The 24,730-nt window shown below is 46.9% G+C and overlaps 1 protein-coding gene across 1 annotated transcript; it reads left to right on the top strand.

Annotated features, from left to right (window-relative positions):
* Window positions 1-247: 247 nt before the first annotated feature.
* Window positions 248-24,730, top strand: mtss1lb (MTSS I-BAR domain containing 2b). Its single transcript, XM_062989396.1, has 14 exons — window positions 248-594; window positions 5,275-5,336; window positions 5,480-5,553; window positions 13,624-13,708; window positions 14,922-15,013; window positions 15,111-15,185; window positions 17,576-17,733; window positions 17,917-18,024; window positions 18,591-18,688; window positions 19,008-19,227; window positions 19,341-19,415; window positions 20,455-20,622; window positions 21,088-21,253; window positions 21,531-24,730. Exons 1-14 carry the CDS (start codon window positions 508-510, stop codon window positions 22,289-22,291), a joined length of 2,229 nt encoding a protein of 742 aa, XP_062845466.1. The 5' UTR covers window positions 248-507; the 3' UTR covers window positions 22,292-24,730.

Raw genomic sequence — 24,730 nt, 5'->3', positions numbered from 1 at the left:
TGCGCGCTCCGTTTCTCCGTGCGCGCGCGTGTCTATGCGGGTCTCTATGTGAGTGCGTGTACCGATGCGTGAGTGTGCGCGTGCATGTGCCCCCCCCCCCCCCCCCCCCCCCCCGCACTCTCTGGCCCACGTGACCAGCCCTTCCATTCCTATGGATCGGATTACCGGCGGTGTGTGAGAGCTGAGAGCGGCGGCACCAGCAGCAGCAGCAGCAGCACCGCGGTGTGTCGCGCTCCGGTTCCGTTCCTCGGTTCTCCTGTTCGGTTCGGTGCGCGGTTCGAGAGGAGGATGGCTGTGGTTCCTGCAGGGCTAAGCTCCCCCCGGGAACAGAGGGAGTGAATCTGTCCGCGTCTCTCTGTCGACGCTGCGCGCTCGTTCACCTCCGTCTGTGCGCTGTTTATTTTCTTATTGCGCATTTTCCTCACCGCGGAATCCGCACCGTCACCCAAACGGAGAGGAATTAACGGGAACGGGTGGGGGTCGCGGTTTTCCTTTGTGGAGGCTGTAATGATGGAGAACGTTAATGTGGAGACGGTGGAGAGGGAGTGCGGCGCGCTCGGCGGACTTTTCCAGGCGATCGTTAACGACATGAAGGTGGGTTACATGTGCGCTATATGTGCGCTAATTAACATGCATTATTAAATGTATAGCACTCGCGTGTGTGCGTGCGTGTGTGCGCGCGCGCTGTTTCGACCTTTGCATGCAGATCTGCCATGCAAGATTAGAAATGGTGGAGATGCATGCAGCGTTGCAGCCCTGCATGAGGCGCAGGTGCTTTGACGCATCTTGCAGTTTGGATCGAACCGTCGTTCTAAATGTGGTTTACTGAGGATGTTTGTTCTGGATGGATCTTCTAGATCCGGTCATTAAGCATGAAGGCCAGTCTGTAGAACATGAAGGTCTCCTGCTGCCACAAATGGTTCCTTACGCTTCCAAAAATGTCCTAAAATGGGGCAACACAATAAAAAGAGGAACAAACTGAGGAGCCATTGAGTGTGTTCAGCCAAAACATAATAATAGTGTTGTTTTATTTATTCAGTTATTAATTATAAATGGAGCGGCACGGTGGCTCGGTTGATAGCACTGTCACCTCACAGGTGTCACCTTTCTGTGTGGAGTTTGCATGTTCTCCCTGTGTCTGTGTGGGTTTCCTCCGGGTGCTCCGGCCTCCTCCCACAGTACAAAGACGTGCAGCCAAAACAAATGGAAGAAATTACCCAAAGTTTGTGTGTGTGTGTTTATCTGCCCTGTGATGGACTGGACTGGAGACCTGTCCAGGGTGTTTCCTACCTTGCACCCACTGTGACCCTGACCAGGATAAAGCGGTGGTAAAACCGACACTGAATAAATGAATGAATGAATAATTATAACTGCTTGGTCCTGCTCAGGGTCTCTGTGGTGGCACCGGCCTCAGGGCAGAATGCACCCCGGTTACTCTTGTCAGTTCATCTCAGTGCATCACACACTCACTGAACCTTAATCCTCGAGGCTGTGTGACACCCACACTCCATGCTGCTCTCTGCTAATGACATCATAACTTATGGCTGACAAAACGTTTGGATCCATGACTTAAAAAGGAGGAAGGAGGAAGTTCGATGGTTCCCTAATGAAACAGCGGAACCTCTGCTGCTGTACCAGCAGATTCACCATACAAACAACTCCTCTCACATTCCTGAGTCCTACACTGACTGTACTCTCACTTAAAGTCCTGTGTCGGTGATGTGGTAGGACGTGTACACTATACGGACAGAAGTATTGGGACGCCCGACCGTGAGCTTGTAGGACTTCCCATTAATACACCTGATCCCCTGCAGAAGGTGCTTACAGAGAATCCGCCATGTGAATCTGGAGATTGAAACACTGAATCATTCATCAGAATCAGAATCATTTATCAGAATCCAAATCATTCATCAGAATCAAAATCATTAATCAGGATCAGAATCATTAATCAGGATCAGAATCATTAATCTAAATCTGAGTCTGAATCAATAATCAGGATCAGAATAATTTGTCAGAATTAGAATCAGAATCAATCAGAATAATTAATGAGAATCAGAATCATTCATCAGAATTATTAATCAGAATCAGAATCATTAATCTGAATCAGAATAATTAATTTGAATCAGAATCATTAGCCAGGATCCAAATTAATCAAAATTAGGATTATTAATCAAGGTCAGAATCATTAATCAGAAACAATTATTTGAATCAGAATCATTTAGTGTGTTCTGACTCTCTGAAGGTTGTGGTCTAGATGTTTTCCTGATGATCTGGATCACAGTCGTTTTTCTCGTTGTGGCGTCTCTGGTTCTTTACGTGAGTTCCCGGATCGCTTCACGTCACACCGCGGTTATTACGAGTCTTTTTCCGGGCTGCTGAATATTTCGGTGGTTGCTCGCAGAACTGAGTAATGAGGCTCTGGTTTGTCTGGATGTTTTTTTGGCTCTGTGGCAGCCTTTCTGTGTTGCTGGAGGTTTGTTGGCACCCTGTGGGCATGGCCGCTCACTCTTCATATGATTTTGACAGTTAGCACATGCTGTTAGGACGGCCTTTGTTCACTGGGGTTCACTGGAGCTCTTTTATGTCAGATCTACTGAAAACGGGGTCATGGAAACCCACAAAGGAAGGACCCGGACTGGACCACTGAGATGTGGGTTTGAATCTCAGCTGTGCTGTCGACAGACTGGACAATTATGCAGAGACGAAGGTGGGAGGTTTCATCAGTACAGTCCTTCATTCTAACATCTCCCGTGCAGCGGCCTCTGCTGGCTGGTCGACGCGTCTGCACGGGAGACGGTAGGATGATGGACTGTACCGATTCATCTGATTCTGAATTGGCTCTTCGGATCTTTGAGGTTTGGCCCCCACTGAGCCACTGTAGAGGGTCCCGGGTTCGATTTCTTTCTGTGTGGAGTTTGCATGTTCTCCCTGTGTCTGTGTGGGTTTCCTTCGGGAGCTCCGGTTTTCTCCCACAGTCCAAAGACATTCAGTCATGTTAATTGTTGTATGTGTATGTGTGTGCTCTGTGATGGACTGGCGACCTGTCTGTGGTGTTTCCTACCATTCGCCCAGTGAGTCAGACCACTGACCAGGGTAAAGCAGTGGTAAAACAGACCATAAATGAATAAATGAAGTGCTCATGAACTAACCAGCATGTTTATATTATTGTGCGGCGCTCGGGAAGTCCACTACTGCTCAGATCTGAGAATGCAGGGTTTGAATCTCAGTGGTGCTATCAGCCGGTCAGGCGCCTGCACGGACGTGATCGGCTAATGTCCGAGCTATTGGGAGGTGCACTTGTCAGTATGCTCTCAGTGCAGGTCACAAGCCCCAGGGATATAATAGGAGGGTTGAGTCAGGAAGGGCATCCAAGTCTGGAATGAGGACCAGATCCACTGTGGTGATGCCCAAATACAGGAGCAGTTTGTGTTACTGGATGGTACAGACTGGGCGCATGACCACCCAGAGTTTCTTTTATGATGCTGTTAATCTGGTGGGATGGTGGAATGGGTTCCAGGCTGATGCAGTTCCAACAGGACAGAGCAGAGAAAAGAAGTGGTACAGTCAGCTATTCACATTAGTCCATAAAAGTCTCTCGGGTCGCTCAAAAGCTTTTCATCAGGACTGAAGCGCCTCGTTGTTCCAGGACGATCAGTGATTGTAGATTTGAGCTTTTCTGAGGTAGTGCGACACGGAGACGGACAGAACTGCAGCATTAAAACTGTAAAATAACTATTCATCATAGAATATAAACACACACTTCATCAGGATCGACGTCTGAGATTAACACAGAAACGCTCATGTGCAGCGCGAACAGTACACACTCCGAAACAGCAGCAGGATTGTGTTTACAGCCGCGTCCTTTATAAACGTTTTATTAAACAAGAGACGCATTTTCATGAGGATTTTATAACATTCTGATGTTCTAAATCATTCTGAACTGCTGGTGTCACCTCTTATCTTTTCTCTTCTGACAGAGAGGAACAGAAACGGTCCTGAATCAGTAATAATAATGATGTTATAATAATGATGTTATAATAATGATGTTAAATCTGGATCAGAGCTGATCAGAGTTTAACTCTTTATATAAACTAGAATGAAGATTTATTACGTGTTTATTATTCAGAGCTGATTTTATTTGAATTCTGTTCTTTACTCGGAGCTTTTTTTATCTCTCACACGAGTGGAAGCGTCTTATAAACCCGTCACATCCTGATGATAAATTCTCTCTTTTCTTTTATACTTCAGTTACGCAGCGATTTAAATCAAACACACACCAGGATCAGATCAGAACCCAATAAAAGGGGTTTAGTTTAGTTTGGAGTGATGAGGTCACACCATGGGCTATGATATCACACCACAGTACATGACATCACACCACAGGACGGCGTTTTCATCACGGTTCTTCATGTACTGGGATTATTACTGCAGGATCTCCAGCATTTTAAACCTTATAGAGCAAAATAAACTAAATCTGTATAAATAATAAAGCTATTTATAATAATAATAAAAGATTTTATACTTTTATTTTTATTACCGTCACAATGCAGGAGATTTAGCATGTTCACCTTATAATAAAAACACTAATAAAACACGTTTATCTAAAAGTAAAACGGCCACATTAAACATCAGATTTCTGGAGGAGAAACACGTCTTAATAAATAATAAATATTTGTATTTGATGTAAAAAGTAGTAAAATCTGGAGTCGTATCACCTCCACCCCCAGCAATGATTGTTACTGGAGTCACCTCATGATTATTAGTCAGTCAGAGGAAGATTTAAACAGAAGTGTTGCCTTCACAACCCCCCCCCCCCCCCCCATCCTTCCCAAAATCATACTGGTTGAGGATGCCCCCCGACGGCTGTGAAGCCACCCCCCATGCCCACTTGAACCCCTCCACTAATACCCTGTGCAGGTATTTAGAGGGCGTGGCTGTACCGGCTGATACAGGCGGGCGTGCTGAGTCCCTACTTGGTTAGATGAGCAGATAATCTGATCGCCGTCGGGTTTACGGGGTTTGTGGGGTGGTGATCTCTCGGCCCAGCGTGTGTGTTTTGCTAATCGCTAGGACACGCTGAGGTGCTGCAACCCCGCGCGAGACGTCACAGAGAGCGTCGTGCCCGCTCTGTTTCCGTGGTAACAGGGCCAGTTCTCATCATGGGACTTTAACTGCTGCAGGGCGAATCATCCTCTCAACACACACACACACACACACACACACACACTCACACACACACACGCCTGTCTAACGTCTCCCTCTGTTCCCCTGCAGTGTTCGTATCCGGTTTGGGAGGACTTCAGTGCCAAGGCGACCAAGCTTCATGCCCAGCTCCGGTGAGTGCCATCTGTACGTGCCATCATCAGACGAATGTGTGTGTGTGTGTGTGTGTGTGTGTGTGTGTGTTTGTGTGTGTGTGTGTGTGTGTGTGTCCTTACTGCATGCTGAGAAAATCTAACGTCCACGTTTATTTCCCCAGAACCACCGTGCTGGCAGCCGTGGCATTTCTGGACGCCTTTCAGAAGGTGGCAGACATGGCAACCAACACACGAGGTAGGACTGGGGTTCTGAGACCAGGGTTCTGAGACCAGGGTTCTGAGATTGGGGTTCTGTAACCAGGGTTCGGAGATTGGGGTTCTGTAACCAGGGTTCTGAGATTGGGGTTCTGTAACCAGGGTTCTGTGATTGGGGTTCTGTCAGTCCTGGTACTGTTACTACATCCCTCATGAATAACGTATAAAGTTCCAGCCCCATATCATGATGCTCCCACCTGCCTTGTGTTTTTGGGATCATGCATTCTAACAGGAACAAGAAGGTTCAGCTCGGTTGTGCGGTTGGTTTCCTTTGTGGTGGCTTAGATTACATGCTTTGTCCTTTTTCTTGGTGTATTTTCTCCACTGGTTCCAAGTTACCTGATTGGACTTGTTAGGCAGCAAGAGATCAGAAGAACTTTGTACCTACAGAACTTAGTAAAAGGTGCGGTGGGTAGCACCGTTTCCTCACAGCAAGAAGGTCATGGGTTCGATTCCCAGGTGGAGCGATCCGGGTCCTATTGGTGTAGAGTTTGCATGTTCTCCCCGTGTCTGTGTGTGTGAATAATCAGAACTGTGAACTGTGATGAAGTTCGTCTTTGTTCTGCATCCTTTATGGGAACCAGTGGAAGCTGGTGGTGATAAAAACCCTAAACCACCCCCCACAACTGTATCCTGTCCCTGTGTGTGTGTGTGGTGTGTGTGTCCAGACCTCCTGAAAGTTTTAACAAGCTGACAGGATTTTGTGTACTGCCTTTTAAACTCGGTGTGTCTCGTCCCACCCCCCCACTGCAGACCTAGGTTCATATGGAGATCCATATAGCGCACTGATCTCCTTTATCCCCCGTCTCTGTGCAGCGCCGTCAATCAGCCAGCAGAGGGCGTAACTGCAGCGGAGGGGATTCCTCATAACTGCTGCAGTTACGCCCTCTGTTGGCTGATCGACGGCGCTGCACAGAGACCCTCAGACGAGCCGTACATTTCAGCTTCCATTTACAGCGGCGGTTTACCCGACCCGTCTGCCAGCTCAGCCGTATGGTGTGTGTTTACGTGGGCGGCTGCGGTCAGGGGGGGTTCGTTTCTCCAGATGTGAGCTCTGGATGTGAGTAAACGCTTTACTGTTAATCTTCATGCAAATCAGTATAAACCCATGAATTCAGTATTTAAAAAAGCGTCCCGATACTTTTGACCGTGTGCAGACTGAGATGATGACAGAGGAGGGTTGTTGAAGGGCTGAATATGTTTCATTTCAGATAAACGTCCTGCTGTTCTGGTACAAACGGACTTAAATGAAGCGGAGATGCTCAGAGCCGTGTCCCAACCGTCTCAGTACAGAAGCATTTAGCGTCGTCACCGAGCGCCGTTATTTTTCCCCTTCAAGCTTCTCGTTGTTCTCCAGAGAGAAACGAATCCACTAGAGTCACCGAACGCACTCCGTCTTTATCCCGACACTCCGTCACCGCCGCGTTGTGTCCCTGACCCACAGAGAAATGATGAAGGCCGAGAACAGGACGTTCTGGACGCTCTGGAGCGAGTGAAGGTCGGACGGAGAGTCTGGAGGTTCCCTCTCATACGTCTGCATCATTTTCTCTGAGAGGAGAGAGGAAGTGAAAGAGCAGAGTCGGCATCTGAGTCAGCATCTTTACTTCTGCTTCATCACAGCTCAGGAGGAGGAGGAGGTGATGATGATGATGCAGCACTTTATTGCTCCTTCTGGATAGTGGAGGTGTTTGGAAGCTCATGACTCCTGCAGTTCAGGTCACCTGGTTCACCAAGAAAACATATCTGATGTTACAGTCAGAAGAGTCCCAATACTTTTGGCCACACAGTGTAAGTTGTATAAAGGATAAATCGATCATTTCTGTTATGACTTGTGACCAGAGTATTTTGGGTTTATGGTCCCGTGACCCCCGCTGCTCTTGGTGTATGATGAGGCTCATGGGACCCCAAACACCCGTCCCAGGACTCCCGGATCCGTCTGAAGGATCGGCTGAGCCACCAGCTCTTTCATCGATGGTCTGATAAATTATTCATTTTTGGATTTATGTGCCTAATTAGAGTGTCTGGGTTTGTAACCCCTTCAGCCCCACGGCCCCGGGACCCCCGGGAGACCTTCCATAGGGACCCGAGCTAGCAGAAATCCACATTTTGATCCTCTGACGGGTTTGTTCGGCCTCCTCTCCTGCCACGTTCGCCGGCGTTTCCGGTTTTCTGTCTCTTCGTTTCTTCCTGACGGCTCGAGCAGGCGGGCGTCGAACCCATCCGACCGTGTAGGCAGGCATTCCGTCAGACCCAAATCGCTCGGTACCCTCGGTCTGGGTTCAGATGTTTCCATACGGACGCTCTCACATTGCCGGGTCAGTTCTGTACCACGGTACCAGTCGGCTCCAGGTGCCGGGAGGTGAATCTCTGTGCTGTTGCTTAGCAACAGAGATGGACGTGCTGCAGTTGCTTGTAGTGTTGCCGGGCGACCAGGGACGGGGTAGCTGTGGGGTTCGGCGTGTGGCGGCCGGTAGACGCACTTCAGTCTGGGCGAGTGACCTGGTAAAAAATATTTGCCCTCCTCGTCCTCACTGCCTTTCTTAATGCATAGATTTAGTCATATCCGATTCCCCTCTACTGCTGCAGACCTCCACTGGCCGAGGAGAGTCTTGACTAACACACGCCCCCTCCGACACGTGTAGAACTGACCGCTTCTTTTCACCTGCACCAGGTTCACTCTGAGATCCGTATTGTGCACAGACAGTCATGCCCTATCCTCCCACGGAGGGGATTCCTCATAACCGCTGCAGTTACGCCCTCTGCTGGCTGATCAACGACACTGCACAAAGACCCTCGGACCAGAACTGAGCTGAGATTCGAACCCATATACTCATGGAGGGGGTCATTTAATTTTTAAAGCACAGCTGTGTGTGTGTGTGTGTGTGTGTTCCAAACAGCACCCGGTTCACTGTTCTGTTCAGTTTTGTCCTTGTTGTGCAGCCCACACTCACTCACCCACACACACACACACACACACACACACACTTATATACACACACACACACACACACACACACACACACACACACACACACACACTGGTCTCATTATTATGGGGATCCTTGGCGTTGGAGGCCGGTTTGTGCTGCTTCCCACGTACTTACTGCTCGGCCACCGACACAAAGAACGCTTGTGACATTCGGAAGTGTCTTCACACACACACACACACACACAGAGTGTGATTGAGTGTGTGTGTGAGAAAGGAAGTATGCAGATAATTATTGTGACTGAAGCTTCATTAAAGATGATAATATTGTTTTTGTTGCACGTTATGGAAAATAAAGAAGTGTGTGTGTGTGAGTAAGTGTGTGTCAGTGTATTTTTTGTATGTGTGTGTGTGTGTAAGTGTGTGTCAGTGTATTTTTTAATGTGTTGCCGTTTCCCATGAGGAGCTGCTGTCTGACCAGCGTGTGTTTAATCTGAGACGGGGTCTTCCAGATCCGGTCTGGACCCTCAGAGTTCAAAAAAGAGGAACGTCTTTATTTATCATATAGACACATTCACGTGTACAGTATAGTCAGTCGTTGTATGGCTCCCCTGGAGCAGACAGGGTTTAGGACCTTGCTCAAGGGCCCAACAGTGGCTGCATAGCAGAGCTTTGAATTGAACCGACAAGCTTCCGATTGACAGTCCAAAGCTCCACCCAGCAGGCTCCCACTGTTCCCTACGCATTGATTGTTAATCAAGAGAAACCGATTCGTCAATCATGTGCGCCTCCGTGCCCCCTCTGCTGGACAAAAAGGGCAGTGCAGAAGGACACAGCAGCCGTCAGTTCATCTCAGATGTGTGTGTATTTAAGTGTGACTGAAGTAATCCTGCTCTATCTCACCTCACACGGAGGACTGGAAGAAAGTCGGCAGAGCTCACAGAGGAACTGAGTATGTCCAAGATGAGACTAGGTGTTTAAATCTGTGATTTATTATGATTTTAGGTTCTGGTCTCTCACTGTCCGTGTTCTTGACCCCTGGAGCAGAGACGTTTTATTTATAGTTCCTTTATCGTTCAGGCTGGAAGACGGCTCTGTGTTTTTCTTCAGCTTCGTTCTGTTTATATTTCGTCTTCATCGTGTTTCTGTTCTCTCTCACTCTCATCATGACCTCCTTTATAACCCCCCTCGTTCCCTCTGGCTACCCCGCTCTGTTGTCTGCATGGTGACTATGAGCGGTGTGAGCGGTTTACTTTTATTATTCCTGATGAAAATAAAAGAGGTTTTTAAGCATAAATGGAAATAAAAAAGTTTCTTTGCTACATTCGGATTTGGATCTTCTGCTTAGTCCACGATAACGAAAAGCTGAAGCATCAGTGCCGACATACGACCAGAGGTGTTCTTCATATCGCTAGGTATACCTCAGGGTTCAGTTTTAGGTCCTTTAATGTTTTCTTCTGCTCTTTCGCTCTGTAAGCTTCCCGCTGTAAAGGGTCAGCGGGGGCCTGGACACGTTTACGTTTACAGAGCTTTCCTGTCCAGGAGGCCTTTCTCACACTCCGAACACCGAGAGGACCTGGACCGGGGCCAGACCAGCCACTCTGTTTAGACGTTCTCAGGGATCCACTTGAATAGTCTGGGTTGATTTGGGAGATTTTTCGGGACTGAAGGTTTGGGAGAGGATCCAGGTTTCCGATCTGAGCGAGCGAGGGGTCGAGCGGCCCCCTCTGAAGAGCTGAAGTGGGAACCTTCGAGCAGTTTCCCACCGTGGGTGCCGGGGATGTCCAGGCTGGGGACGTGTTTTGGACCAGTTTGGCTTCCAAGTGACGCAACAGTGAAGCATTTTTTTTTTTTTTTTTTTTTTTTTTAAATTCTTTTTATTGGCTTTTTTCTTTTTTAACATAACATCACACATTAACATTATACATACTTACACATCTACATACACATCTACAACAAAACAATAACACAAGGAAAAAGAAATAAATAATAATTAAACAAATAAAATAAAAAAATAAAAAATGCAGTGATCAAGAAAAGTACAGAAGCGGTATTACATCAGAAAAATTCACAAAATCAGATATCATTAGCATATATTAATTATCCAAGAACTCTCTAGTTGTCTCCTTTTCCAAAAACTGGTAAAATTTACTCCAGATCTTCCAAAATTGATATAACTTCTTTTTCTTTGCAAATGTCAGTTTTTCCATGGCCATACACTGAGAGAGAGATTTCAGCCACTGACCCACTGTTGGTGGTTCCATGTTTTTCCACTTACAAGATATACTGTGTTTTGCATGGAGGAGGCATATATTGATTAGTTTTTTGTTCACACTCGATATTGTTGTATTTTCTGGGAATAAACCCAGAATACATAGTTTTGGACAGAAAGGCAGCTTAATGGAGGTAACTAGAGACATAATTTCTATTACACTCTTCCAAAAATTATTAATATAACTACATTCCCACATACAATGAAATAATGTTCCTACCTCCACATCACACTTACTACATGTATCCGGGTTATTGTTATTAAACTTGTGCAACAGATATGGGCAATAATATACTCGCATAATCCACTTGTATTGTATCAGTCTAAGTCTAGTATTTATAGAGTGTGACTGTGAATCATGACACACCTTTTTCCATTCTTCATCTGCAATCTCTACCTTCAGGTCTGATTGCCAAGCTATTTTTTTCTTCTCTGAAGATTCTTTACAGTTATTATTTAAAATATTATATATAAGAGATATCTGACCCTTGCCAGAGGAGTATTCCAGAACTGTTTTTTCAAGTAAAGACAGCGCAGGTTTATTATCAGATTTTATTTGCGAGGCTAGGATATAACTTCTAATTTGTAGATATTTAACAGTGAAGCATTTTTAGTTTAAATTTCAACAGTGTCGTACTCTTAATCACAGGTTCTCAACGTTTCTTCCTCTCTTAGACCCCCCGTGTTCAAAAACAATTTTTGGGACCCTCTAGACATGGGTTATGATGTTATTCTCACACTTTCAGTGAGTATGATGAAAGATTTTGTGTTCTTGCTCATGGAAAATTCGATGAATCCATGATGAACGGTTGATGGTTGATGTTGTTGGTTTATTTCCGGTGAGCGGATGGTAGGAGCTTCCTCACCTGGATCTGCTTCAGCAGGATCTGCATCAGCAACTAAATCTGAACCATTTGTAGTCACCATCCGCTGACTTTTGCACTTTTGAGACGAGTGTATCGAATACGTGTTCGTTCTCAAAGATCCACTGTAGACTATAGGTTGTTTAAAATGGATAGTTATGACATCACAAGATCTGTCTATGCTATCAGCCTCACTGAGGCCCCCTAGTGGGCCGTGGTTCCCCCTGTGCTAAACCCTGGCAGCCGTTCAGATGAGCGAGTTCCAGGCCGGTGCGCTGGCGTCCCCGGAGTGTTGTTTCGACTCTACACAGCCATGATGTCAGCGTGATTCCATAAATACTTTAGCCTCCGTTCCAGAATAAGAATCGAGTGTGTGGCCCAGCCGGGACGACGTTCGTTCCTCGTCTCAGTTTTTTCTTCATCTGATGCAGATCACGTCTGGCCTCAGCGGTTCCGTCTGCATTTTGTTTTGTCACCTGTCATATTTTTTTGGCTCGAGAGAACCTCGAACCTGCTGCCTAATCAAACCCGCTCACCCTGATGGCTCAGTGCCCAGCTGATGCCAGTCTTCCTCACTGACTCTTCCATTGGCTGCCTGTCCTTCTTTATTGGCCTGAGGACCAATCGTCTGTCCCATCTCACGTCAACACGGTCAGACTCAGGTTACACACCTCGCGTTCCTCAGTGTTGTTCCAAAATGCTTTCATGACTTCCTCTTCCTCTGCTGGAGACCCCGATGGTGTACGCGGAGGGTATATTCTCCTGACACGCCCTCCCTCTGACGCGTGTGTGCTCCACCGACCCCTTCTTATTCACCCGTACTTCGGTGGATCGGCGTGTGAGGTAGGACTCACTCATGGAGAGTCACGCGCTGATCTCCACGTTCCTCCACTTCTATACAGGCACCTCAGCCTACTAACCAGGGTCCTTACACAGCCTCGAGGACCCCACCCACTTTTTAGTCCCGTCTTTTCCCACACAGCAGACTAGTGGCTGATTTTGCCGAACGCTAGAGGGCGCCCAGCCTACCGGTAGCAGAGCTGAGATTCAAACTCAGTGGAATATCCTGCTGCGCCACCTGGGCGCTTATTGTAGGTGCTTTTAACAGTGTACAGGAGTTGCATGGGCACTCTAACTGGCACAGAAGGGTTGGATGTCCCTTATCACCCTTTCTCTCTCTCTCTCTCTCTCTCTCTCTCTCTCTCTCTGTGTGAGTGTGTTCATGTTGTTGTGCACTCGCAGCTCTCAGCGGTACTGAACGGTTGCTGGGTAGAAGAGTCCACATAAGGAAGGAATGTCTTCATTATTAATGGATCCTCTGTGAGTGTGTGTGTGTGTGTGTGTGAGAGAGAGAGAGAGTGTGTGTGTGTGTGTTTAGTTGTGAGTGTGTGTGTGTGTGTGTGTGTGTGTGTGTGTGTGTGTGTATAGGACAGTGGTAGTTCAGTGCTTAAGCCCCTCCACCTCACTGTTGCCCCTGAGCATGGGCGCTCTGTACCCGTCATGGTTGGGGTCCCGGACCCACCACTGTCTCCACCTGATTGTGTTGGACGAGTTTCCAGCTGCAGATCATCGGCGCAGAGTTTGGGTTGTAAACGTCTCTGGGTTCCTCACACAGGTTCCTCACGTAAACACCCGGTGGAACCGTTAGAGCTCTGAGCTCCTTGTTTGGAAGAGAGGCGCCATCTCACCCAAACACCGAGCTCAGGAGCTTCCAAACATCCATTCCAGTCCGGGCTAAATATAGCCTGATGTATGTTCCTCATCTCTCTCTCACACAAAAATAGCGGCAGGGTTTGGATTTTTGGGTCATGGCTCCAGCTGGGTACGTTTCAGGTCAAAGACGGGGTCATGTGTGGGGGTAAAATATTAGAACGATAAGAGGCACCCAAAAACTCCTCTATAGGTGGAGAACAGTGTGAATCCTACAGATCGCATCCCCTCGGACCTTCTACACTCTCATCTTCCTCTTCTTCTGTGTTCTGGGTGCAGGAGCCACCAGGGACATCGGCTCGGCGCTGACCCGGATGTGCATGCGGCACCGCAGCATCGAGGCCAAGCTACGCCACTTCACCAAGTACGTCTGCACCCCTCCTATCACCCCCTGCACTGAACCGTAACCAAAACGTACCAACGCTACAATAAAAACATCAAACCTTTATTTATTATTATTATTATCACATCATACCAGGATCAATTCATTAGTCAAATTCATTATTTGACCAGAAGGGACCAGAACAGCTTCATCGTTTATTTTACCCAGTAAAAACCAGTTCCAAAAAGTTTGGGACGGTAGTAAAAAATACAAATAAAAAAAAGCCAAATCCTTTTGGAAATCAAAAGGAAATTATGCTGTCGACCTGTCAGGCAGTTCCTCACTTCTGGACCAACTAATGCTAAACTATAAAAACATCAAAAATGATTTATTTACTATTATAATATTATACCAGGATTAAATATTTCTTCAAATTTTTTTATTTGACCAGAAGGGGGCATTAAACAGCTTCATTTTTTATTTTACTCAGTGATAGATTACAAACCCAGTTCCAAAACATTTTGGGACGGTGTAAAAAATACAAATGAATGAAAACGTGGTGGTATGTTTTTTTAGACAATGAATCTGAGCTGTCGACCTGTCGGGCGCCTTCTCACTGCTGCAACAGCTAATGCAAAAATATAAAAGATCAAAAATGATTATTACCATTATATTGTACCTCTAATTTCTATATTTCTATTATACTATATCTCTAATTTCCTTCGGGATCAATAAAGTATCTATCTATCTATCTATCTATCTATCTATCTATCTATCTATCTATCTATCTATCTATCCATCCATCCATCCATCCATCCATCCATCCATCCATCTACTAGGATTTATTAATTAATATTTCACCAAATTCATCATTTGACCAGAAAGGGCCGCCAAATAGCTTCATTTTTTATTTCACCCAATTAAGGTAGATTAAAACACAGTTCCTAAAAGTTTGGGACCGCAGTAAAAAAATACAAATGAATAAAATGCTACTAATAATAATACTGCTAAAATATAAAAGGACTGAAGAAATGATTTATTAATTATAATATACCAGGATATATACAACAAAGCACTTTTCTGAAGCGAGGCAGGTTTGGACTGCAGGCAGGCTGATACAGGCTCGCTTTGTACAAAGCCATGCCACCGTAACCCATGCCACCTTCTACATGGGTTACAACAGCATATGCTCCGAATGCCGGGCGTCCACACAGACGTAATGGGCGGCATGTTTATGCAGTATTGTTTTCGACAGCGCCCTGATGGAGAGCCTGATCACGCCCCTCCAAGAACGGATCGAGGACTGGAAGAAAACGGCCAATCAGCTGGACAAGGATCACGCCAAAGGTTCCTCAGATCGTTCCTGTAGCGCTACTGCAGATGATCACGTCACATCTATAAATACTCACATTCTGATCTGTTTATTTTCCGGTCGGTGCTTTAGAGTATAAACGTTCTCGTCACGAGATCAAGAAGAAATCTTCAGACACCATCAAACTGCAGAAGAAAGCCAGGAAAGGTACGAGAAACCTTCATTCTACAATACAGGGATTAAAAATACATTTCAGGAGTCCTTGGAACTTTGGTATGTTCTCCCTTCTGCTGTAATGACAGCGTGCGCTGGAGATGATGGACTTCACACATCGGTAGAGGATAACCCTAACCCTAGACAGACAGATAGACAGATAAATAGATAGACAGACAGATAGGCAAATAGACGTTTAGACAGATAAACTGATAGATAGATAGATAGATAGATAGATAGATAGATAGATAGATAGACAGACAGACAGACAGACAGACAGACAGACCAGACACTCACCTTTCTGTGCCTGAGTGGCTCCATAAACGCTGACACTCGGTTTAGATCAGGGCACCGTGGAGGAAAATCTGTGTTCATAATACAGTGGACACCAGTAGAGGAGATGCAACTGAGTAACTGGATACGACCAGACTGGAAGATAAAATAGTAAAAACAGATAAAAAATGACTGGTGCTGTACTAGTGACCACCAGGTTACCACTGTTACTGTTGGGCCCTTAATTAGGTGTTAGGTGTTAGGCTGTGTGTTTTGATTAGGGGCCTCTGATTGCTCACAATTGTAAGTCACTTTGGTTAAAAGCGTCTGCTCTTTTTCCTCCTGAACAGAATACGCTGTGGGTAAAGAGGACATAATTATCACCTTACAGAAGCACTTGTGGACGCTGCTTGATATTTTTTCTACATTAGCTCGATTTTTTCTGGCTCTAAAATGGACGTCATTGTTTTTTGGGGTTTTTTGGTGGAGGATCGAAGTGAATATTTGTGTTATCTTTGTCTCCCTCTGGAACTGCAGCTTCCGGCTATTGGTTGTTGGGCTTTTAGCGAGAGAATAATAAATAAGGAAAGATTAGCCGGGTGTATTTTCTACCATCTTATTTCATTTCCATTAGTTTTGGGACAGAATAGTTTATTTATATGTTTACAGTGTTTAAATTAAGAGGTCAGGCTGATATTTTTGCTCAAACTTTCCCTCTAAAGTTCTTTTGGCTGTGAACTGATTTGTGATGGCTTTTTATACTAACCCTAACATGGAGCTCTCACTCCTCTCTCTCTCTCTCTCTCTGTTATTATCACAATCCTCCTTATATTTCACCCCCGCTCACCCTCTCCTGAATGCCTCCTCCATTCTCTCCTCCTCTCTCTTTATGATCTCTTTTTGTCCATCCTGGTCTGTAGAGCTGCAGGGTGAGTATGATGGTGACCTGTGGATCGTCTGTTCTGTTGCTCGCTCTGTTCGCTCTCCGATATGTTTTTGGCATGTTTTTAACCACTTCTATTCACTTCTGCATACACGTACACACACCAGTTTGAGACGCAACACCTACTGGCATGATTTACGCTGTGTCCCAAACTGCTCAGTATCATACAACAGGAACAGGACAGTGTCAGCTTAGTGGTTAAGGTACTGGACTAGTAATCAGAAGGTTGTCGGTTTAAGCCCCACCACTTCCAGGTTGCCACTGTTGGGCCCCTGAGCAAGAGCCTTAACCCTCAATAGCTTAAAAATTTTATTCAGTCATAATTGTAAGTTGCTTTGGATAAATGCTGAAAATGTGAATGTAAACAGGAAACACATGACGTGTTCATACGCTGTACTTTTGTTAATCTGATACACGTGTGATCCACCTTAAAAACAGATGTAATTACATGACATTAATGTAATGGATGTATTACAAAGCCTCTGTTGGTAATTACAGCTCTGCAAATTGTTTAAATTCCAAAATAATCACAAATAACAATAAAACGTTCACTGCTGCTGCAGTTGCTCCCTCTGCTGGCTGGTCGAAGCGCTTGCATGACGGGGAGATGGCTTAGCATGTCTCTCTGTCAGCTCTTTTTGACCAGCATCGAGTTTGCAAAACTTATTTTGAACCGTTTGGCTCATTATTATTAAAATAATCATAAATAATAAATAATAATCATAAAAATAATGTCAAAAATACTACTGGCATGCAGAACTAGCACCCGCCGGTCTGTGTGGTCTTCGTCTTTACTTCAGAGATGCCGTCGTACGGAAACGCTGAGCATGTGACCCGTCACACCTAACTGTAGTGCAGTAGTGTCGGTTCTCTCTCAGTCGGTCTTGCGCTTGCATGAGTAGCTGCATGTGAAGATGCGTCGTGAGGTTCTGAGGAAACGTTCTAACCATCGACACTAACGGCATGCATGATCCTCACATCCCATCATAAACAGATTTCATTTCATGTAGTCGGAGAGGAAGCGCCTGTACTCTAGTCCGTCGGTTCGTCCTCTGTTAGCTGTGTAGATGCCGCTCAGATTCAGTCTGTGTGTTTTGGTTCTGAGTGAAATATCTCTGTGAACCGCTGTGGTTCCTTAAATGTTCTGTTCCCGTGTCGGGCATGGCAGGGCGCGGTGACCTGCAGCCTCAGCTGGACAGTGCCATGCAGGATGTGAACGACATGTACCTGCTGATGGAGGAGACCGAGAAGCAGGCGGTGCGGCGCGCCCTGGTGGAGGAGAGGGGTCGCTTCTGCACCTTCATCAGCTTCCTGCAGCCCGTGGTGGTGAGAACCTTCCAGATCATCAGAATGATTTCAGATTTCAGTCCACTTTATTAGGAAGACCAGTTTAGTTGTAGCCAGTTTCTCTTCCTCTGCTGGAGACCCTGATGGTGTACGAGGAGGGTGTATTCTCCTGACACGCCCTATCTCCGTCTTAATTCTGCTTCTGTCTTTCATTCGCATCAGAACGGAGAAATCGCCATGCTGGGAGAGATCACACATCTACAAGCCATAATCGACGACCTGACCGTCCTGACGACCGACCCTCACAAGCTGCCCCCCGCCAGCGAACAGGTACAGGAAGCACCACGCCGCACCACTTCTCTTCACCCTGTTTTTGTTGTGACTGAGGTACCAGGTGAGACCTGAATTTAAGATATTAGGGGAGGAACCCAAGTGCAGGAAACGTAACCAAGGCAAAAGAAAAATAACTAAAAAATTTAGTTTCACACTGCGCTCAGGAACCACAAAAATCCACAAAGGAACAACCACCAGCTACTCAATCCACCAGTGAATCACAACCCTTAACAACCCCACGACCCCTATAGATGAAACTTAAAAAAAATAGGTGTCCATGACAGATACATAATCCAGAAGGGAAGAACAACAGCAGGAGCACTCACGAGAGAGCCAGAAAGTTTGAGGACTAGAGTAACATCCTCCTCAGATGCAGCCAGAATCACGTCATTTTATGTTCTAGTGAAAGGTTTTAGGGTTCATCAGAATTCTGTGTGGGAATATGTGCCCCTTTGTGTTCCGGTTAATTCCAGAGCTGATTTTGAAGCTGGCTATGAGTGTTTTTGGTGAACATAAAAGCAGTTTTGGGACGCGTCCCGTTTTATAAATGTTTCTCATTTCAGGTGATAAAAGATCTAAAAGGCTCCGACTACAGCTGGTCCTACCAGACGCCGCCGTCCTCGCCCAGCAGCTCCGGTTCTAGAAAAAGCAGCATGTGCAGGTGAGAGCTGTAGGTGTATGTGTGCCCTCCGTGCCAGGGCCATGCCTGATACTCTTTCAGTCCATGTTTAGGTCTAACCCTAACCCTACCCCTTCTGTCCCCGTATTCATTCACCCGGGGCACTTCCTTCACACTTTTATTTCACTTAAATTTACTTATACCCAAAATTCTGTGCCCACCCTCCCCTCCATCACATTTCATCTCTGTATGTCGATGATTGTTTTTTTCCCGTCACCCCTTTTTTAAACCACTTGCTGAATTCTGTTACGTCTGATCCTTAGTCAACCCCCGCCTCACCTGTGCCCTATTTACCCAGCAGCAGTGTGAACAGCGGCCACAGTAGCGCCTCGCGTTCATCCGGAGGCTCTCAGACCCACTCGCCCAGTTCGTCCTGCCGCTACCGCAGCCTGGCACAGCCGCCGCCGGGGGGCGCTCATCGCCTCAGCAGCGTCTCATCCCACGACTCGGGCTTCGTCTCTCAGGATGCCAACGTGTACTCCAAACCCCCCTCGCCCATGCCCTCAGAGATCACCAGCCAGGTGAGTGCTCCTGCCCCGATGTACAGAGGATTACACATTACACTGCACAGGCGTGGAGAGTCATGTGATCAAACAGATCTGCCTTTGATCTTCTTTGATCTTTGTTTTGTCAGAAGTCGTCAAGTTCAGCGTCATCTGAAGCTTCAGAAACCTGCCAGTCAGTCAGTGAATGTAGCTCCCCAACATCAGTGAGTACACACACACACTCACACACAGACTCACTCATATATACACACACACACACATTCTCACACACACACACACACACACTCATCAACAACCTAACAAAGGGGTGCACAAACTTTTGCTTACAACTGTACAAACTGGGGAGCCAGAGCATCACCCCCACCCTCTGGGTTAAAGCGTCTCCCAAACAGCGGGGGGCATCACAGGCGGGCGTGGTGGTACCAGGAACCACATGAACCCTCAGAAGATGAGGCAGGTGGTTGGGCGGGTGTGGTCCTGATGTTTTGGCTCCTTACATCCGAACGTTTGCTTCTTAGTGTTGTGTGTTTGTGGATTTTGTTCCCTCTGCTCTCATCTCATCCTGCTCTGTGCCCTCTAACCCTCATGCACTATTTTTTGTGAATTGTGGTTACCCCCTCGCCCCCGGGTCGCAGGGGGTCGCACGGGGGGGCCCTCAGCACCCGCTTTCACCTGCTTTCGCTCTTCTCTCTTGGTTCCACAGTTGGGCTTGTCCTTGGCTACCTTCCGCCCTGCTTCCTCTCACCCCGGCTCCATCAGGCCTCTCTCGGTCATAATTCCTGCACCCTCACCCTATAGTTGCTCCCCCGGATCCGATTGTTCCTCCCCCACATCAAAGCTTCTGCGCTGGCAGGTTCGTTTTCATTTCGCTTATCGGCTGGAGTCAAAAAGTATTCGACCCCCTCATAAGTATTTTTCGTCGATCAGCCAGCAGAGGGCGTAACTGCAGCATCCCTCCGCCGGAGGGGATTCCTTATAACTGCTACAGTTACACCCTCCGCTGCACAGAGACACTCGGACGAGAGCCGAGCTGAGATTTGAACCCATGAGCTCATGTAGGGGGTCGTTTACTTTTTTGTTTGTTGTCTGTCCTGCTTTTATTGCATCTCCTGCTTCCTTCATTCTCTCATTTTGCCGCTTAACACGAGCTTTTAATGCACCCGAGCGGGCACAGGGTGTCACCCGGCACTGGCGGGTGGGACGTTGTTTGTTTTGCAAAATAACCCAACCCCGCCTCCTTAGGAATGGTCCAAGGCCGGCGGTCAGGAGCAGCCGCCGGCCGGCACGCTTCAGAGGAGAAAGGAGTCGGTGGATCGATCCGAATCGTCCCCTCAAGCGCAGGGTCACGCCGGAGCGCCACCCGACGACCCTCAGAGAGCCAGGATGACCCCCGCTACCATCGCTGCTAAGGTAATGCCTATAATTCTACCACAAGTACTGGGACACTTAAACAAAAGCCTTCTTCAATCTAGGAAAGATTTACACTACATTTTGAAGTGTGTCTGTAGGGATTTGTGCCCATGAGGTGCTGTAAGAGCATCTGTGAGGTAAGACACTTATTCTGGATCAGAAGGTTTGGCCTGCAGTTGATGTTCTGATTCCTTCCTAGCATGTTCAACAGCCTTGGGATGAACCAGAACATCAACTGATCAATCAGCACCCAGTCAAAAGTACAAATGCTGTCATGTTTTGACAGAATGGGCACAAATTCCCACACACAGACACACTTCAAAGTCTATTGAGAAGCTTTTCAGGAGAGTGGCTGTTGTTCAGGAGCAGAAATGTTCTTCCAGTTTAGTGTGTGTGTGTGTGTGTGTGTGTGTATGTATACATGTGTGTGTGTGTGTATGTGTGTATACATGTGTGTGTGTACAGCATGGTGAGGAGGTGTCTCCAGCAGCCAGTGATCTGGCCATGGTGCTCAATCACGGTCTCAGTATGGAGCAACAGAAGAGCAGCAGAGACTCGCTTCAGTACTCCAGCGGATACAGCACACAGACGACCACGCCCTCCTGCTCCGAGGATACCATCCCTTCCCAGGGTCAGAACTCACACACACAAACTCAAGGCACTCAGAGGCAACAAACAGCCCCAAAACATTTTTAAGCCTCCATGTTTTATAAGGTCTGGGTGTAAACCTAGCTTTCTCTACTCAGACTCATCCTACACTCCTGAGAAGAGGACATGTCTAAATTTTTAGATCCCTTAAAATGCTCCCAATTGAATAACGAGGGAGCGTCCAACGCCTCCTCAGCGCTGAAGGCAATCCCAGCATTCAGTGTGGCACTAATCCATATGCATTCTCTCTGTCTCTTTAGGCTCAGACTACGACTGCTACTCTGTAAACGGCGACACTGACGCTGACGGCCAGTCTGATTTCGATAAATCTTCCACCATCCCGCGGCACAGTAACATCGCTCAGAACTACCGCCGCATGATCCAGACCAAACGGCCCGCCAGCACCGCCGGCCTGCCCAGCGCCATGGGTGCACAAGGAGGCACTGGCGGTGGAGGTGGGAAAGCAGGTATGCCGGGTACTGCCACCATCCGCCGAACCCCCTCCACGAAGCCCGGTGTGAGGCGCACCCTCTCTAATGCGGGCCCCATCCCAATCCGGCCACCCATAGTCCCAGTTAAGACTCCCATTGTGCCCGACTCGCCTGGAGGCTACCCGGGTCCTCCTGCACGGGTGGGCAGTGAGGAGTGCGTCTACTACGCGACCGACGATGCCACTCCGGCTGCTCTGGAGTACGTGAAGGCGTCGCCCAAGCGCCTGAGCCTGCCCAACGCAGCCTGGGGGGCGGCGGGCATCGAGATGAGTGTGTACGGGCACCAGGGCGAGGAGGACCAGCTGCTAGCTGCCAACCGCCACAGCCTGGTTGAGCAAATCGGCGAGTTGGTGGCCAGCGCACAAGCCCTGGGAGACGGTCAGTACCCGTTCCCCTCGCCAGCACCGGAGGGACAAGCCGAGAGCAGAAGTTCCCGGCAGGACGGAGAGGACATCCTGGTGTCCATCCGGCGGGGCGTTCGTCTGCGCAAGACCGTCTCCAACGACCGCTCGGCTCCACGGATCTTGTGACGGAAGAATGAGGGCGTAGTTTAAAAGAGAAGAGCTGTAGAGAAACAACTCACGAAAAAAAGAGAATAAAAAAATTCAGTGTTTAAAAGAAGTCGTTAGTAACGATCACGAAAAAAAAAGAAATCTAAATAAGAAGCGGCTTATGGCCGCCGTAACATGTAGAGTGTCTGGACGCATGTTTGTCTTGTTAACACCACCCATCACGGCAGGATAGCGCTAACGAGACGCCAGGCGGAAATAAAAAATGAGAAACGTTTGACTCCAGGAATTAGTGCTGGAAAAGCTCGAGTGAGGAGATGAGGCAGCGTGATTTCACCTCACTGTCACCTCCAGCTCTCTGACATCACACCACCGGAACAGCGGGTGCGGTCGGTACGGCTGGAGGTGAGAGGGGTTCTGCTGCAGGTCGGCGTGTGGTTCTGTTTTGGAAATGCTCGACGCTCGTCTGTTCTTAGCGAGTCTGTGTTAGCGTGTGTGTTTTGTAGTAACGACGTAAAACGCTAATCTAACGGAGCAATAATGCTTTCTGTCTGTCTGATGGTAAAAGTTTGGTGAGATTTGATTTGAATTTGAAAGCGCTGTAGGTCGTGGGTCCAGCGGAGAGAAGCAGAGAGGAAGTTGGAGCACTTTGGGGATGAATTTTTTGGGCACTTGTTTAACTTGAGGAGGATAAAGGAGTGATGTGAGGAGAACGAGAGTCAGAGGTAGTACGAGTGAGGAGTATTTGAGGTATTTGAACCTGTTCCTAAGTATTTTTTACAGAATTTGTACAAAATTTTGGATTTGGTTAGGTGAGGAGAGTGGGACCACGCCCCTGAAAGTGGTTCTGAGAGCTGAGATGAAGGCACAAACCTGGAGATGGGAGAGATGATGATGATGATGATGATGGAAGGAAAAGCCATTGGGTGCTTTATAGTGTGAGCGTTCCACTGCCTGATCTAGAACTTAGAAGAACTTACACACGTGGTGTTTTAATAACGGCATGAACACGGCGGCTTCCCGTGGGGATCGGTTGGTCAGGGAGGACACGTCCGAATCGGGAGCGGGGTGTCTGTGGCCGAACGGCTCTTTTAGTCCTGTAGTATTTGTTTGTGAGTGACCCTCTGTGCTCCCACCATTTACTGAAACCACGCCTAGTTCTGTCGTTCCAAATGACCACTACACGTGTGACTGGACAGATGCTTAACACTTCATTGATATTTTCTGTTTAGGGATTATTTATTTTGCATTAATAGAGCACTCTGTTTTAGGAATGCCTGTAGCTAACTTAAAATAATAATAATAAATGTGTACCTGCTTTGCAATAGGGTTCGAGACCAGAGTCTGGGACAGGATAGTGGTGGAAGGGTTAAAAAACTGCAGTGACAGTGATGATTACTGTATATACATCCAGCGAGCACTTTATTAGGAACATCTATCTAGTACCCACGTCCATAAATTCATTTATAAGCTACAGCTACCATACAGATGAAATCTGTGGGTATACAATTACTGATTGTAGCCCATCTGCTGTGCCTCATTTATCAGTCAAAAGGGACCCCCATAGGACCCCCAGTGACCGACATTCTTTTCACTCTTCACTAGTATGAGTGTAGCAGGTGCAGCAGTGTTGTTGGGATGCTGGGAGGAGAATCACGCTCCAACTGAAAATATAAAGCCAGCAGCATCTGTACTGTTATCAAAAAGCATTGGCTTATAAAAGAGTAGAGGAAGATGCTACAACGAGCCCTAACATTAATCCCAACAACACTGCTGCACTCATACATACACAGAACAGCACACAGTGCCTCGTCGTTACCATGTTTGTGTCAGTGTGGAGCTGAGAATGATCCACCATCCACACATCATCTGGACAGTGGAGATGTATAGAGAAATGTCAACAGCACACAGAGAAACAGATGGGCTACAGTTGGTAATTGTATACCCACACAGTTCTTATAAAGTAATCAGTGAGTATAAGTAGCAGATAGTTGTTCCTAATAAATATACACATATACTGAGTCTATAATACAAGCAGGCTGAGGAGGGAAATGTCTATAACAGCAATATAATCAGAACAAGGTACCCAGTAAAATGTTTAAATGTGCTCAGTAAATGTGATTCTGCTCTTTTCATGCCGGTAGGGAGATTGACAAATCAGTAAACGTATACCGTGCAGTTCTGCGTCCCGCCACCACAGTACAACCATTAAAAGAATTCGAATTTTTAAAGTTTATCAGCGTCCACAATATTTTGACACATTTTCCTTTACTGTGAAAAAAACCTACAGAAAAGCAGTTTATTTACAGCTGAAGCCAAATTCACCTGATACATGTGGTAAATAAATATGTGAAATTTAATTTAGTATATAATAAATAATGTGATTTGCTGCTCCCTGGATTTTAATGTATATTTTACATTCAAAGCCTCACAGATTTTCAGTGGGATGTTACCACCAGA

Source organism: Trichomycterus rosablanca, chromosome 27, assembly GCF_030014385.1.
Source record: "Trichomycterus rosablanca isolate fTriRos1 chromosome 27, fTriRos1.hap1, whole genome shotgun sequence".
Lineage (NCBI taxonomy): Eukaryota > Metazoa > Chordata > Actinopteri > Siluriformes > Trichomycteridae > Trichomycterus > Trichomycterus rosablanca.
The sequence above is the reverse complement of the archived record's forward strand: the minus strand, read 5'-3'. Positions and strand labels throughout refer to the sequence as shown.